Here is a 17539-nt window from a genome sequence, read left to right as displayed (position 1 = left end):
TTTGTACGTTTGAATTTTTTCGAATTTCGTTTGTTTTCGGTTTGAATAATCTTAACGTAAACATAACAGGTAAATCTTTCGGCACGTTCTTCATGCAATTGTGCTCGTTTGAATATTCGAAGATCTAAATCTACAAACCTATTTTGGAGATCATTATATAAGTTCGAACGTTCTTGTAATAACTTTCAGCAGGTTAGTTTAGCTGTAACTGATCAGAAAAACCATGCTATAAAAAGTCAATTGTTTCTTACTTTCATGACCGATTTTTATTGCAATTTTTTAAAAGATGTCTTGCAGATTTCAAATTATTCTATGCTTGTTAATTTTGAAATACATGAACGCAGACCACCAAAACAACAACACCATATCTATTGGAACAAAGAAGTTCTTGGGTAAGTGATGACTACAATGGCCTTTAAATTTATCAGATTTTCAATCTTCAACTTTTACAAAGTCAAAAAAAAAATCCGATAAAGTATTAGTTAAGATTGCATTAAAAAACTAAGCATCGTCGTCATAAGTTTTTCCGTTAATAACAAATCAAGTACAAACTGTATTATATAATGCTATATATAATACTATATTATATAATCTACATTAATCTTTTAAGGACAATCGAATTTTTTGAAGTTTATTATACTAGATCTTTTTATGCATTTAAAAAAGCAAATATTTTTTATGCGAAAAATTTATATCCATGCTAAACTTGTTTCGTACGAGCGAAAAAAGTCTAACTGATTTGAATATGAATAACACGCAATAATTTTTACGGTTGAAACAAGTTTATAAAAGGCGATTTCATTATAGTAATATTTTCATGGAATTCCGAACTTTGTGGCTGAATATATAAACTACTGTAAGTTTGATATATTTTAAATGTTATTAATGGAAAAACGATGTTTTTAAGAAACTTAAAACAAAGCATTTGTAAAAAGAAATCTTTTTGTGAAAGTGTAAAGTTCATTTATATTTTTAAATTTTGTGATATATATTTCTATAAAGTTATTTTTCTTATCTTTTTAATGTCTGACTTAAGTGAACAAACTTGCAACTCGTGGATTCGGTCGCGTTTTAACTTGGAATGTAAAAAAGCTAGGTGCTTGTTTGCGGCAAGACAATGTCGCTCCACTGAAAGAGGTTTTTATTTTTTCGCCGTTTATTTTTTTATAATTTACATTTTATTTCTAGATAACTCTTTTTTTACTTACAAGTTTCAAACTCTGTTTCTACAACTTTAAGCACTTATTTTTAATAAAAGTTTTTGTTTTTTTTTCTTTTAAAAACTGCAAAAAAAAATTAGCTGGATTAATTAAAAATAGACTAGCTGTAAAATATTGAGTATGATTGTTCTCTTACTAAAAGTTAAAACAAGTTTTTAAAACTTAGTAATTGTTATTTAAGTTAAACAACAAACATAAAGCATAATGTTTCCTTTCCGAAAGGAATTTTAAAAAGCAAGTAATGGCTGTTGCAGCAAAATCAGGAATCTTTCAAACAAAGAAATTTAATAAAAATTTATTCACATGCAACAATAGTAAATATTTCATTAGAAAGATTAAGACAAATTGTACAAAGTACACGTATATTCAATTCTCAATAACACCATTTAACTCTCAATAACACCATCCAACTCTCAACCATTGCGCATTTAATAAATTCTTTTTTTGGTGTTTTCCGCAAGGCGTGGTACAAGATTGACGTTCATTTTTCGCAGACATAAGTTGATCTATAAATAAGCTGATGAGTGTTTTCAGCTTTCCAAGCATTGGCGTAGACATGAGTTTTTAAGATAGTCCAATAATTCTCGATTGATCTGGGAGGACAGCTTATTGAAGACGAAAATGATGCCATTTCGCTCCAAGTGTTCTACCACCACTTTGATATAATGGTAACTGGCTTTGTCGGGCCAGAATACGTAGTTGTCATCATAGTTTGCTTTAATGTACGGGATAATTCGTTTCTTAATCCATTCCTCCAGGAAGACCGTTACGTTGCTGGTGAAATTTGACTCCTTGGTTTTTGATCATTCATTTAGTCCGATGGCAAACCATAGCAGAACCTTCTCCTCGAACTTCTTTTTGGTAGAAAATTTGACACTGGGTAGCTTATTGTTAATGTTAGAGGTGTAGAAAGTATTGCTGCTGTTGATGGTGGAGTGGGAGAGTGTGAAATAGGATTCGTCGTCAATAATCCAGCAGGTATTTGATAATTTTCGATACACACAACTTCTTAGTCTCGGGCTTCTGTCTTTCATTGCGATGTGAGATGCTTTTTTTCTTGCGGGCCTTCAGATCTTCTAAAGAGCACGATTGATCTTGGTTGGATCACATTAGAACCGCTTGTTGTTGCGAAACTTAATCCTAATGGTCGAATAAACGCTTTAGAGTGATCAATTTTCTTCCGGTGAGTTTAGCGTTGGATCCACCCGAGCCGGGTCGACAAGAAGCTGGTACAATGTCGTGAAAACGTTGCAAAATGTTGTACATAGTTCTAGGCACTCCTTCAACCATATAATATCGAACTGTGTACAATTTACCAGACTAAATGTTATCAAAGTAAAACTTATACACTCGAGAACGGAACGTGTCTTTGTTTGAAGCCATCATTTTAGATAATGTCTCCTGTAAAACAAAAAACAATAACGAAGAGGAAAACGAGAAAAAGTTCTACAAAACAACATGTATGGTTGTATAATAACACCACCGTTTAAACATTATAGAGCGCCAAAGCCAATCCAGATTTATATTGTATATTTTTGGCATCAAATAAGTATTTAATTACAAAAGTTACTATTTGATCAGAATCGGAATAGGAATATTAATGTTGGTGAAAATCATTTAAAAATTGTTCTTCCTCCAATTTTGAAGGCCGTAAATAATTTCAAAATTTGAATAACTGAAAAATTTTTTCTGAAAAGAAGCCATAAAGTAAATGTTTTTTATTAAAATTTGTTTGTAATGTAAAAGTTTAGATAAAAAAGTCTGTATGGAATACTGAAATATTTTTTATTAGCTCATGTGTAAAATCTTTCTTTTTCTAAAAAAAAACTCTTCACTTCTTTAATTAATTATATATTGATAGCATTTTTTTTTAAAGGCTGTTTGTGTTGTACTTCAAAGTGCCAACTTAATCGTGCTTCAAGAAGCATCAAACCTTGATTTTTCTTGTTTACCTTGCAATACTGTTTTAAAAGATGAGTATGACTGGCCAGGTAACGAAGGCAATGATGACTTTAAAGTTCTTATCAAAACCAGGCATTCTAGATCTTTTAGGTATTGGATATTTTTTATTTCATTTAAAAATTATGCACTTGTTGGCGTTTTAGTAAACATGCGCCTTTTAAAATTAATTTGTTATACCTAGTCTCAAAAAAACGGGTTCTTGCGAAACTCTTGAAGATCTCAATACAAAACGGAGCGTTGACGGCATTGGAAAAAATCAAAAACCGATAACACATTCAAGTAGAGAAAACCTGACTAATGAAATTATTTTAAGAAAGTCGCAAATTACTTCTAAGAACGTTTTATTACGTAGCAAAAGATATTTTGACGATGCTTCCCAAATATCTACATTCTTAAGAGAGCTTGCGCTGAGTGACAATAGTCACAGCAAAATAGATGAAAAGATAAAAGATGCTGCACTTGATGGTCTTGATAAAGAAAGCAAAGCTAAATTTGTAAGACTTGTTAATGAGATTTTAGAAAACAAGAAATTTGGTGGTGAGATTGAAAATTTTACCGAGCAAAAAGAAAAAAATGTTTATGATAAAAGAATAATAAATCGAAAACTTAAAACATTTCCATTTAGCAACAATAAAAGTCAACTCATGTATGACCTCAGCTATAAAACCCAAGCTAGGAATGTCTCTACTACTCAAGATTTATCTAGCCAAGACATTTTAAATATCATAGCTAGTCATTTATCAAAATTTGAAAAGGAAATTGAAGAACTAAATTCAAAAATGAACAATACTTCAACCACTACTCCAGTATTTTCAAAACAAAACTTTCAAGGTATCATGAACAATATTCGCTATAACATTAAAAAACAAGCCTACTTTAAAGGAAATACGGTGGACAAAGAAGAAGAAAATGCTGGCAATGACGTAGTCAGTTTTTCAAATTTAGAAAAACCTCGAAAAATGAATATTAAAAGTGATTCAAATAGCAAATCGTTTACAAGTTTTGCTAGTAAAAAAACTTATGACAAATCAGTAGCATATAATCGAAAAATACGCTCGTTAACATCTCGTTTTATAAAAGAAACTTCGAATAAAAAACGAAGTAAAGAAAAAGCATTAAAACGTCAAATATCAAATTATGCAGCGCCAAATACTCCTAATGGAGTATCAGCTCAGCAAGCATTGGATATGACTGTTATGTTACCAAAAGGCTTGCAGCCAGAAACTGCTGAACCTGAAAAAATTATCAAGTCTGCAAAAATAATACAAGAATCCGGTGATCAGAGAGTTATTGACTCACAAACTTCAAGCCCAGCATCTCAATCTAAAGTAATTCGTAAGCCCAATTACGTCATTTATACTGTAAAATCGGATTTAAACTCCGGGGAACCTTTTATTTTAGCAAATGTCAAGTTTCCTAAGGGAAAACAATTGCAGCGTGCTTGTATGGCGAAAATAGCATCAGACATAAGTAACATAAACTCACAGACAGAAACAAGTTATAAAAAAATAATTGCAGGGGACTTTCATATGGACAGATTATCAGGGTCTGATACGAAAGGTGATATGTACAAAATTCTAACGAATCTCCAAGTTGATGGAGAGAATTTTCACTCTCCTTTAACATACGGTGAAAAAGATCCCATTACTACAGTGTATGGAAGACGATTTGATAACATTATAGCTAACTTACCTTTAAAAGGTAACTTGAAAGCTATTGGACCAGATTTCCCTTTAGAGCCAGAAGCAGTTGTAATGCCATTTATTCTTCAGCGTCTCTATAACAACTACATGACATCACTTTATACCTCAGACAATGATGAATCAGATTCTATTTATGAATGTATTAAAGCATTTCAAATGGCTGGAAAAGCTGAACTTCAAAATAGTGTATGTAAAGATATATGGACCCCTTCAAGTTACATAAGTGATCATTTGCCATTAGAATTGCGAGTTTCCTTAAAGGTTTCTGGGCGATCTTCGCCAGTTGAATTAAGACTTGCAAGTTGGAATATTCAAGGTGATACTTTTAAAGAGCGTTTACTCGACCCAGATGTAAAAAGAGGCTTTATACAACGGCTAAAAAAGTACCACATGGCTGTGTTTCACGAGTTTCCTCCTCATGATAGAATATTAGATGATCAAGAACTAGGAGGAAGTAAGTAAACTTTTTTAATAAATATTGCTGAATTTTTATTTAATGACAATTTCAACCAGTATCTTAGCTCTAAATGCACTTCACAATTCTTGATCTGTGAATTAGTGGTTTTTTCATCGCAAAGTTATGAGAAATTAAGTTATAAAGTTATGAGAAAGTTTGTTTTATGGTTTTTCTCATAAAATTCAATGAAATTCCATAAAATTAAAAATATTTTTAACGTAAAAATGCTTTAATTGGAATTTTTAAAGATTTTGCTCCACAGCACGAAAAGCTTAAGTAGGTATCTAAAGTATTAATAACTCAGTTCTACACTGCTTTTTAAAAAAAAAAGAGATAATAATTTTTTTAAATATTATATGGTTAGAAATTTATGTTTGTTTGTTGAGTTCTGATGAAAACGTTATATTTGCTATAATTTACATAAAGTTTCTACAGCGGCATATAGAATACCGAAGTCAAAATCCATGATATTTTGACTTCAGTGCCGCATTATGAGAGCGCAATACTATTAAAAGGGTAAATACTTTGTGATTGAAAAGAATGTAAAAATTAAAAAATACTGTAAGAAGTAGTAAAGAAAAGGCTGGTAGGGTAAGGTTGCTTATATTGTACCGATGCCTATATTGTACTTTTAACATAACTCGTTATTTTTACAACCCACAAGAAATTTTTTAATTTATTTTTTAACTTTGCTGAATGAAATTAAGTAGTCAACTGTTTTTTTATTGTCATCCAACTGCATTAAGGCCAGAGTAAGCTCTTGTTGGTTTGTTATTGGAGATTTCTTTTTTTAGGTTTTTAAGGCTAAGCGTATTTCACTAAAAAAAGCAGAAGATATGACTTGTTCAGTGTATTTATGTTAAAGCATAATGTATCTAAATTCAAAATAAATACCTAGAATTTAAAATATCTTATTTTTAGTTGTCAAATTTTTAAATTATCTGAATGTTAGATTAGTTGCGTAAATTGTACCTCAAGGCATATCCTAAATTGTACCGACGCGACCATTCTGACCGCTAAAAAATGCGTGTAAAGTTTAAAAAGTTCCTTTTGAGATTCCAATTAGAGAAATATCCATACTTATAATACGAAATTCACTACTTAAACAAAAAAAGAAAAATTTCAGTATTACTCTTGTATTGACAAGCAGTCCTTAAAAAGATGCACTTAGGGATTGCAATCCCGCACACTTTTCAATCCCGCGAGATACGCGCGGAATTTTTTAATTTTTGTGCGGCTCCCGCGGGATCCCGCGCGGGATTAGTAGGTTTCTTATGCACATTATAAAAGGCAAAATGACAATTGTATCTTTCTTTCAAGTATTTCAGAAAAAATATACTCAACTTATTAAATTTATAAGATAAGGTAAATAAAGCTAAAAAACACAATTCATTTGTAAATCAATATAATTCTTAACATTTAATGAACAAAAAGATAAGCCAAAGTACAGAGGACGTCTTTTAGCTTAACGTAGAACGTCTATTAGCTTTACTTATTTTTTTAAATATCAAAATGAGAAAATCGTTGTAAGAAATGCGCTCTTAAGAAACAGAGCCTACTTAAGGTATCATCACTTAATCTACTCCTCAAAGGACTGCATATGGAACCAGCAGCTGAAAAAGCTCGCTCGGCCTCTACGCTTGTTGGTGGTATGGTCATCAAGTAACTATGCGCTATATCTAGAAACTTGCCTCTTACTCCATTACTTTCATAGGCAGACATTTCCGGCTTAAATAGTTTATCAAAGTCTAAAGAATCTAAGTTTGGTATCTCCTTTACATTTTCTGTCCAGCTGTTCTTGTCTTTCTTTGTTTGATTTTCCAATTCTTTTTTCAGCGATAGAATTGTAGGAGTAAGTATTTGGGAATTGTTAATAAAATCTACAGCTTCTTTTTCTTCGAGTTCATTTTCTTCGTCGGATTTTGTAAGTAAACTAGTAGTCCATTTAAATTCTTATTACGACGTTGTGTAAACCTCTCACGAAGTGCCGCGGGTAAATCTATGCTCAAAAGTGATGTTTGCTTTTGCAATTTATCTAGCATAAAATGAAAAGTTGTTTCCGCCGTTACAAGGTTCGATTCTCTCCTGCATAAAAGTTCGAGACCAAGTTTTAGTGGTGCCAGGCAAATAATTAAGTCATTGAGTTGGGACCACTCTTCTTTGGTGAAACAAAGCAGATGGTCGGTCCAAAATCATTGTCAAACCATATTCTTTATTTATAACTTCATCATCCTCAGTTTTACCATATTCATCTTCTTCTTCACAATTTTCATATGTAGTAAACGATTCTTCGACTTCTCCGCTGTTTTTCTTGTATAAGAAATCAATAACTGCAAGTTGTATTCCATAGTTGTTAATAGCAAAACATCATTTTACCAACTTTTACCATCACACTTGCTCCATCAGTGGTCATGGCAATAATGTCTTTTTGGAGGTCAATATCGAAGCTATTCAGCCTTTCTGAAACTAACTTGATGCAATATTCTGCATTACACGATCCATAGATTCGAATCAATCCAAGATTAAAGTGTTTCGCCTCCATATGTAAATTAAGTTTAAGTATCTCTGACTATTTTGTGATGTCCATTCGTCAAACGTTATTGAAAACTTTTGATTTTGCTTTTTTAGTGATGTGAATTTTTGCATTATATCGGCTTTTACAGAATCTGAGAATTTAACTACCATCGATCTTATAGTATTAGGTGAAGTAGGGAGCCGGAAACTACTCTTTGAAAACAAGTACCGTAAATCTGAAGATGTGCAAAAACTATTAAATGTAAAGCCGAACATAACATGCACTTCGCATTTTCTTCATTATCACTTTTTTTAAAATAATGCCATATAGTTTTAATTTGCGACATGCTTAGTACTTTTGTTTTAAAATCTTGATGTAATTAATTTTTAAAGACTTTTTAAAAAGTAGTTTTTAAAAGTATATTTTTTATAATTATGCACGCACGTTTTCAATTTCACGTTTTCAACATACTCATAAGCGAAAATTTCAACACAATAATAAACTAAACAAAAAAAAAAATTGAACGAGTTCGACTTACGTTTTGCTAAATAATTGTTTATTTTTAAATGATTTTTTTATATTTATAGCTAAGAAAAAAATTTTAATAGCTGAAGATAAATTTTTAAATGGATTTGTTTCGCAAATACATTAAACACTTTTAGTTTGATATCTTTTTTGTCTTTTTAGTTTAAAAGAATTGACCTTTTTTGTTTAAAAGCAATAGTTTCAAAATCCCGCAAATCCCGCGGATCCCGCAGTAGTTTTTGCGGGATCTCTCATGCGCTAAATTAATGCGGGATCCCGCAATGCGGGATTGCAATCCCTAGATGCACTCTCTAGTTCAGTTTTAACAATATGTCAAGGCTGGTGTCATGTTGACTGTGCAAGTGTTAATCAAAAACAGACGCAATATATCTCAAACATTTGCCAAAAATAAAGTTTTTATGTATTTTATTTTACAATATTTAGTGTGGTTGTTTTTTAAACAGATATAGTATATATTGTTTTACATTATATAGTATAACTATCTTTAATACCTATTATAGATAGTTTATTTTACATTATATAGTATAACTATCTTTAATATCCTCCTCTATTCTAATCTTCGCTAACCCATTGGTAAACATACAATTTAAATAAAAATTGTACCTTATGTGGTGATACCTGTTTTCGGCATTTTCCAGAAGAAAAAAAAATTCAAGTTGCATAGAGTTTATTAAATAAAAAACTTTATTTCATTATATTATGGGGAGTTAGGTGTAAAGTAATTGAAATCAAGAAAGTGGTACAATATTGGATTGCAACGGAACAATTAAGGATCTAGTTTCCTTAATTGTACTCTTAGCGCTATTTTTTTTAGTTTGATTCTTCGAGACTTAACGCTTTTTAAATTTTGAGTTTTTTTAATATCTTTACAACAAACAATCCCTAAATTATGAAATCCAATTAAAAATTTATGTTTTCACTCAGTAGATTGCCTACATTTTTTAATTTGGTCTTAGGGGGTACAATATTGGCAACCTTACCCTATTCGTTTCCTACATCTCGGTGCCAGGCTTTAATTGAAAGTCTATTATGCCGTTTGGAAGCAATGATAAAGTAGAGAGGTTACCAAACTTTAGATTGAAATAAAAAAAAAAATTTAAAAAGAAATTTTAACAAGTAAATCTATAACTTTTGGTGTATTAATTTTGTGGTTATAGAAAAACATGAATTCGAATAAAAAATTTCAATTCGACAACCATAACTTTTTTCTTTTAAAAAGGAATATTTACATCGTGTTTAAACTTAACAGAATCATAACAAAATCATAACAGAATTTTAAACCTCTTATTAAATTGATTATGACTTATGAACTTGACTTACATTCATTTTGCATTTGACCATGTATGCATTTTACATACATCACTTGTAATATTCTTTGTGAAATGTAAATAAACAGTAGAAAATATTGAGTTGATTTTTACACGACCGTTGCGTAATACAGTTTAGTATATAAGAGTTTCTATTATGAATAGAAAGAACATCTTTATATCTGAAACAAAAAACGTTGACATTATTACATTAGGGTTTGTGTCTTCTCAGAAACTAGAAGCGCCGGAGAAAAGTAATACTACACACAGACATGACAGAAATTAATAGACGTTCACAGAATCTGTTTATTTCATTAAACAAATTACTTACACAAATTAAGTAATTATAAATGGTCACAAATTAAATACTTGGTTGACAACCCCTTTGTTTTTTTTAACGCAAGGACCTTTCTAGGCCTTCCAATCTTTTCTGCACTTGATATTAACTGGGTGGAGAAGAGGTTTCCTTCTCGCAGCTCTACCATAGTAGTCAAGCTTGTAAAGATACCTGATAGCTGTTCTTTGACTGACATCAGCTTATGCTGCTATGTCAGAGACCCTGAAACGTGGATCCATTTCAACATATCTTTTGATAAGACACAAGATTTTTTCAGAGAGCCTAAGGCGACCTGGATGAAATTTTATGCATTTGTTGCCCTCTCTGGTGAATTTTACAATCACTCTATTAACAGTAGAAAGGAATTTTAGATATTTTGCGTTGACTTCATGTTGATTACGATGCGCCCTTGCTGAAATTCGAATAGGTCTGATAAATGTTGCTGAAGAGAATGACATTTATCAACATCTTGATAAATGTCATTCCCTTCAGCAACATCTGATTATTGCAGCCCTTCAGCTTTCCCTGGATACAATAATACTTCTGTTTCCTTCTGTTTTCTATCCAATTAACAAATAGATTCAAAAGAATCCCAAAATCAAGGCTACTCTACCTCCATATTTATCCCTTGGAGCAATACACTCCCCTTCGTTCTCCCTTTGCTTCTACGAACAAATACTCATCGCATCAACCCAAATATTTGAAACTTCATCAAAGCTCAAAGGATTTTATTTTTGTTAATTATCCAATTTTTGTATTTTGGATCCTAAGCTTTTTTACTTTATTATGTGGGCTTAATTGGGTTTTTTTGATAGTAACGCGGTCATTTTTATCTTATTGTTGCATGTTTAAACCTTTATTTCGACCTCGATGCATTATAAACCATTTTTTTTATGACAAACGTGAGATTAAAACAATAAAAATGTTAGATGTGATTACTTTTACGTTAAAACAAAAGTTTTACCATTGTTTTTATCTGTTGCAATTGTTTAAGAATAAAAAGTCTAATCGAAAATACAAATTAAAAGATTTGTGAAACATTTGTTCAAATCGATAAACAAATATTTTTTATCTTTCTACAATCGTAACCAATGAGAAGATGGTTTTTGTCGAAAGAATTTTGAGCAAATGGAGTCAATCCAATGAAGCAATGTCGCATGAAAACCTTGATGCCTTAAATGCAATAATCTTTTTGTTTCACGTGAAATAGTTTTATCTTGGTATTTAACATTGTACTTTAAAACCATGCAATATATTTACTATCATGAATAAAAATTCCATATATTTCTATTAAATGTAATTTTTGAATTTATTGTTGCTCCAATATTATTTCTTGAGACAAGAGTCTTTTATTTTAAACAACAATCTTTTGGAAATTATAATAAAAAAGGGAGGAAGGGGGTACAATGCCAGCTAACGTAGTGCTTATGCATGCAAACTATCCTATTTATCTATTGTTCAACTGTTTTAATCTTTAACCAACTAACTTTTACTAACTTAAAAGTTAGTAGTTGTTATTTGCTTCACACTTCTAAGCTATGAGCATACTTTTATAATCATAAAGCGAACTGTTAGGTTTTTGAGACTTAAATCAGACTGTTTTTGATTGAACGATAATATTAATTTATACTGCAGATATTAAGTTATAAAATGAGGCGATGCCACTAAATTTAATATAACTTAATTAGATTTTTGTCTCATTTAACACAGAAAAAGAGTTTACATTAAGACTTACTTAAAAAACGCTGCTGAAAGAGCCCCGTTCAAAATTATCAATCGCCTTTGCTTCCCACCTTCCCACCTAATAGACAACCAGAACTCCGTTAAAATATTTCAACACGAAGTGCTATGTTTAAGTTCCAGCGCAGTAAAGTTGTTACTACGTTTAACCAAAAGTTTTTTATTATTCCGGTAAAATCTATCAACGGGGTTTTTTAATTAATTATTTTTCAGCATAAACGCTGTGTGTGTCATTTATACCATTATTTTGAGTTTTTACGTGAGGTTATTGAGCATTTAACAAAAACAATAATTCTATAAAAAATTAATTTCTGTTTAGGTGACATAGTTCGCTTGAAGCAGGGGGATCTTACTACTGAATTTGGAATATATATTAGCGAATACATCAAAGACGGCGAGACTGATATGTATATACTTCGTAAAAAGTTTAAAGGGGAAGATGTAAGTGATGTTTTGATAAACCCAACTAGAGAAGAAGCCGAGAATATGGTTACAACAGTTGGTTTGTTTGCACCGAGAATCGTCGTCGATACATATAGGTTGCAGCCTTGCTTCTATACAGTTCGAACAAGTGAAAAACATCGTTCAAATGGAATAGATTTTGAGAAAGTTATTGGTGCAATAGACAAAGATGTTCAAACAAGAAAATGTGATTTTAAGCTACTTATGGCAAGTTTAAATCTTGAGGACGAATTTGATATTGATAAAGTGGTTTATGATAAGTTCAAGTTCATAAATCTAAAGTGCCAAATATCTGACGGAGATTTGAAGTATAAATATAACGTGCCGAGATCACGTGATTTAGCAGATTACATAATTCTACTGGAAAAAGATCCTTCAGTAGAGTTTAGTGAGTGTAAAATTGGACTTCCAGGGGACGAAGGAAAGAGAGGTATTGATAAACTCAGCGATTTTGAGGAACTTACTACGCACTATCCTTTTTCTGTTGTTTTAAGACGTCATGATTGATAAGTTAGTGTCAGAAGATCTTAAACAATAGCACCTAATTACATCAAAATGTGTAAAGGGTGGTCATTCATAAACGCATTGCAAATGTATTTACATGTGTTTATGAATGGCCACCTTCAGATCATTTACTAATATTTAAAGCAATATAGAAATTAGCAAATCCCCTACAACCATAAATGGTATTGCATTTTACGACTAAAAGGCACTGTTTAAAAACAGCTAATTGATCAGAATTGCTCTTATTATTTTTTATAAAAAAAAGTATTATTGTAAAAGCCGAACTGACCATTTCCAGTCTCTTTACATATTGGGCTACAAGGGCTAATATTACCACGGCTACACCCACACCGACAACATATTTATTATTATCATAATTATTATTGTTGTTATTATTACTATTATTATCATTATTAGTATCTTTTTATTTTTTTTATTTTAGTTTTACCTCATTACTGTTTTAAGATTAAAATTAGTGTATGTACTATTTGTAAATATCCTTGAAATGTAATAATGTGACTTTTTTCTTCCATTTTAAAAATGGACTCCATCTCCAATTTGGTATAAAGTTTGCATAACTTATTCCAACTTTAACAACAGCTTTGATCAATTTAAAATAGGAATCCATCGCATATGTTAGGTATATAACAAAAAGATATTTATCCTTGGAAATTTCTCTGGTATATAAATAATACTGGTTGGTACAAATGATGAAAACCATGCTGAGTTCGAGCTATTATAATTGCACTTTTTTATATATAATTACATTAAATACAATATGTAATTATAAAAAACAAAGTACGAATATACAAGTACTTTTATATTCGTATTTTTTATAGTTAAAAAAAAAAGCAACATAAGTTTGCTAACATGTTTAGAAGAAAAATTAAATTTCAAACGGAAAGTATTTAAATGCTGTGTTTTTTAATGCAACTCTTTTTTATGTTTCTCTATCTCATTTAATCATTGCAGATTTTTAAAATTTTAAATGTTGGTTAAAAAACACAATGTTTGTTGGAATGGAAATCCTTAGTAAGATGACGTTGATTTATAAAAATTGCAAGTATTCAACAAAAATGGTTACGACAAAAGCCAACTGGAAGTATTGCAAACTAAATTACTAAAAAACGGTCCACAAAGAACAATAAAATTCAATCCGAATGTGACGTCCTCTATACAGTATCATTACCGTGGATATATTGCTGTTCCCCAAAACTAAGAAAAATATTTAGAAAAGTTGGATATAGAGAAGTTTTTAAATTTAATCCTAATTTAAGATCACTGCTAACGTGTAAAAACAAATCTAAATTAATTCAATCAACAAATCTAATTAATTCAATTAAATATGTTCATATTTAACATATTTAATTGAATGCAACTGTTTTAAAAAATACGTTGGCGAAACGAAGTTACAAATTAGAACTCGAACTCAACATCAAAAAAGCTGCAATAGCCACACATAGTAAGTCATGTTCAGAAGAAATTAACTGGGAGAGAACTAAAACTCATTAAGTATAGACAAAAAACTTTGATCGGAAGGTCCATGAGGCTCTTAAGATACAGAGGCACCAATGTTCCCCTTTAAATGGCGGTATTATTCTCGATAATGGTCAATTTGTTAAGACTAAATATTGCACACCATTTTTTCACGTTTTTACGTAAGGATAAAAAAGAAAGAAGTTGTTCAATTGCTAACGTCAGTTAATTTTAAACTGTTTTTTTTAACTTAAAATAATTTTGCGTGCTGATGATGCTGGTAACCATAATCCAGCGAAAATTTCTCATAATAAATTATTATTTACATTTAGAGAATACGTATTACTTGATGTTTTCTTATATATATATATATGTACAGTTGTGGACAAAATAATAGTAGTGGCTAGTAAAACAATGATTTGTGATAATAATTTTATGTAAATTTAATTATGAATTAATAAATTTAGGCATAACAGTAATACAAACACTGAATAATGAAATGGGAGTAAAATATGTTGGTAACAGTGTTCAAATTACTTTAGGGAAGTCCCGAATTTTATATACGAACATATCTAGATTTGTAGGTTAAAATAACATATCTGTTGTTTCCCATCAATTTATTTATATTAGCTTTTTGTTTATTTGGTTTTAATAAGACTAATTAAAGGTAAGATTAATTTTAGTGTTAATTTAATGAAGTATATAAAATAATTGTATAAATTTATTTTATAAATAGAAATTATGGGTCGTGCAAAGCATTGTAGTGCAGAAAAGAGACAACTAATTATAAAATTAAAACAAGAAAGGAAAACATACAAATTTATTCAAGAGACATTAAGTTGTTCTCCTATGATGATTAGAAATGCTCTAAAATGGAAAAATGTAGGCGAAACAAGGGGCCGAAAACAAAAAATGACTGAACATGAAGACAGATTGATAAAACGTGCTGCTGTTGCCGATCCTTTTGTAACTTCCCGCCATATTAAAGAAGATTTAAATTTAAGCGTTTCTTCGAGAACAGTACGTAGGCGGTTAGTACAAAGTAAGTTAGTCGCCAGAAGCCCAAGAAAAGTTCCCCTTTTGAAAAAAAGGCAATTGGTAGCAAGATTCATTTTGCAAAAACGCATGCAGATTGGCCTGTTTCAAAATGGCGTAATATTTTGTGGTCTGATGAAAGCAAAATTGTTTTATTTGGGTCAAGTGGACGCAGGATGTATGTAAGGAGGCCACCTAACTCTGCATACAAACCGCAATACACCATAAAAACTGTAAAACATGGCGGAGCAAAAATAAATATTTGGGGTTGTTTTTCTTATTATGGCGTAGGGCCAATCTATAAGATTGATGGTGTTATGGACCAAGACTATACCTTCAAATATTACAAAATACCATGTTGCCCTATGCAGAAGAAGATATGCCCCTAAGATGGGTTTATATGCAGGACAACGACCCAAAGCATACCAGGCATGCGATTAAATATTAATTTTTTACGATTGTTTAATTAAATTTATATAATTTTTTTGTTAACAAAATAAATTATTTGCAATATAACATTAAATAAATTAATACTACTATTATTATGTCCAACCTGTTTTTTATACTTATATAAATATTATAAATAAAAGCAAAAATTTAAAATTTTCTACTAATTAGTTTATCATCTCACACCTATTTAATTAATAATCCAGTATTACAATTTCATTTTCAGTAACTGTTGAAAGATAATAATATTAATTCCTTAATTTTAATCACACTACTATTATTTTGTCCACAACTGTACATAGCAGCCTAGAGAAATTTCGGGCCCCGGGGAAGTTTTCTTAAGGGGCCTTCATTATGATCAATTACATACCCAGGACCAAAAGAAGCGTGCTCTGTTCATGAAAATGAAAAATAAAAGTTAACTAAATTTTTTAAAAGTCAAAACTATTTAAATATTTTAAAAATTACTTTAAAAAATTGTTTGTACACATGCGGGGCCCCAGGAATCTTTCCCGTCCACCCCCCTCTCGTCGGCCATGTATATATATATATATATATATATATATATATATATATATATATATATATATATATATATATATATAAGAAAACATCAAATATTTCCCTTTTGTAGAAAAAACAAGATCAGCTGGAGTATCGTTAACGCCAAAAAAAAATCTACTCAACCATTTCTTCTGCAAGAGCATCTAGAAGGAGCCATGAAAGACTAACTTTTCTAAGAGAAATTCGTTCAAATTTAGCAATTCGACTTTCTGTAATTCACTAAAGTACTTCAGTACTTTACATAATGTGTAGCAAGTGTATAATCAAAAACTTACTATTGACTCACAACAACGTGGGAAAAAATGTTTTGTGCAATTAAGAGTTTATTAAGAGTTAGTTAAGTTTTATTGATACATTTCTTTGTCGCTTTAGTGTAAACCTTGGATTCTTTACTTTAAAGCACAAGCAGAATGATTTACCTAACCTGTGTTTAAAACAGAAATTAACATTAAAAAATAAACAAACCCAAACAAGTTTTTCAAGTTGCTAACAAAGCTACAATTTATGTAATTATAAACGTTTTTTTATAAACGTGTCTTTTACTGTATTTTTTCACCTTTTATCTTTTAAATTATAAGCGTCTTTTATCATTCCAAAAAAATGCATAAAAAATGTTAGTAATTGTTTTTTTCAATTTTTTGTTTGTCTAACTTTCAGAATATCAATGATAAGCGTTGTTAACTCTGCTTTGTTAATGCCTTGCCCAATTTTTATTCTTAATATATAAAACAGTAAAACGTTTCTTCTTCTATGAAAATCGCACAGTACTGAACTTCAAGACAATTCATTCTGATCTTTGGTGAGTGGAATTTTTCCTGTTTTAATTGCAACATCCTCTTACATTATTTTCTTAAAATCATTCAACAGAAATTTCAAATTGTTTTTTTACACTGTAAAAAAAGTGCTTTAGGATAAGAACTTTGGATTAGTGACTTCATTTACCAATCCACTTGCAACTTTTTTATTATTGAGATTTATGCTTACATACTTGTCGAAACAAATCATTATTTGTTATTTTATTAAGTATTATGAAAAAGTAACTATACAAAACAGAGCTAAAATTAATCTTAATGTAAAAACTTAAGACATAGCTCTTTATAAACTTACTTTCATCAAATAGCTATTTGCAACTAAAAAAAATCTATTATAAATTTTGTTTTTCATGTTATTTTTTTTAAAAATTAAAAAGCGTTGTGTAGTTTTTAGGGTCCTTGCCATGTGCTTTTTACAGTGCACTGTAAAAAGCACATGGCGAGGACCCTAA

At 30.3% G+C, this 17539-nt stretch overlaps 1 protein-coding gene across 2 annotated transcripts; it reads left to right on the top strand.

The window, feature by feature from the left end:
- Nucleotides 1-81: 81 nt before the first annotated feature.
- LOC149878955 (uncharacterized) lies at nucleotides 82-13250 on the top strand. Of its 2 annotated transcripts, none has more exons than XM_090072123.1 (5): nucleotides 82-392; nucleotides 1037-1137; nucleotides 3097-3272; nucleotides 3364-5339; nucleotides 12107-13250. In XM_090072123.1, the coding sequence occupies exons 1-5, from the start codon at nucleotides 287-289 to the stop codon at nucleotides 12754-12756; spliced, it is 3009 nt and encodes a 1002-aa protein (XP_089928249.1). In that variant the 5' UTR covers nucleotides 82-286; the 3' UTR covers nucleotides 12757-13250. The 2 variants fall into 2 exon arrangements, with proteins under 2 accessions (XP_089928249.1, XP_089928250.1); XM_090072124.1 differs by lacking the exon at nucleotides 12107-13250 and adding an exon at nucleotides 6137-6242.
- Nucleotides 13251-17539: the final 4289 nt, after the last annotated feature.

This window comes from Hydra viridissima, unplaced genomic scaffold (assembly GCF_058129835.1).
Source record: "Hydra viridissima isolate aposymbiotic clone 2 unplaced genomic scaffold, HvirCarnegie_v1 scaffold_14, whole genome shotgun sequence".
In the NCBI taxonomy this organism is placed as follows: Eukaryota; Metazoa; Cnidaria; class Hydrozoa; order Anthoathecata; family Hydridae; genus Hydra; species Hydra viridissima.
The sequence above is the reverse complement of the archived record's forward strand: the minus strand, read 5'-3'. Positions and strand labels throughout refer to the sequence as shown.

Bases quoted from the DNA above. Each gene is read 5' to 3' on its own strand.
- LOC149878955 (XM_090072123.1), top strand. From the start codon at position 287: ATGTCTTGCAGATTTCAAATTATTCTATGCTTGTTAATTTTGAAATAC. The intron at 3,273-3,363 runs GTATTGGATATT...TGTTATACCTAG, and splicing joins AGGCATTCTAGATCTTTTAG to TCTCAAAAAAACGGGTTCTT. The intron at 5,340-12,106 runs GTAAGTAAACTT...ATTTCTGTTTAG, and splicing joins TGATCAAGAACTAGGAGGAA to GTGACATAGTTCGCTTGAAG.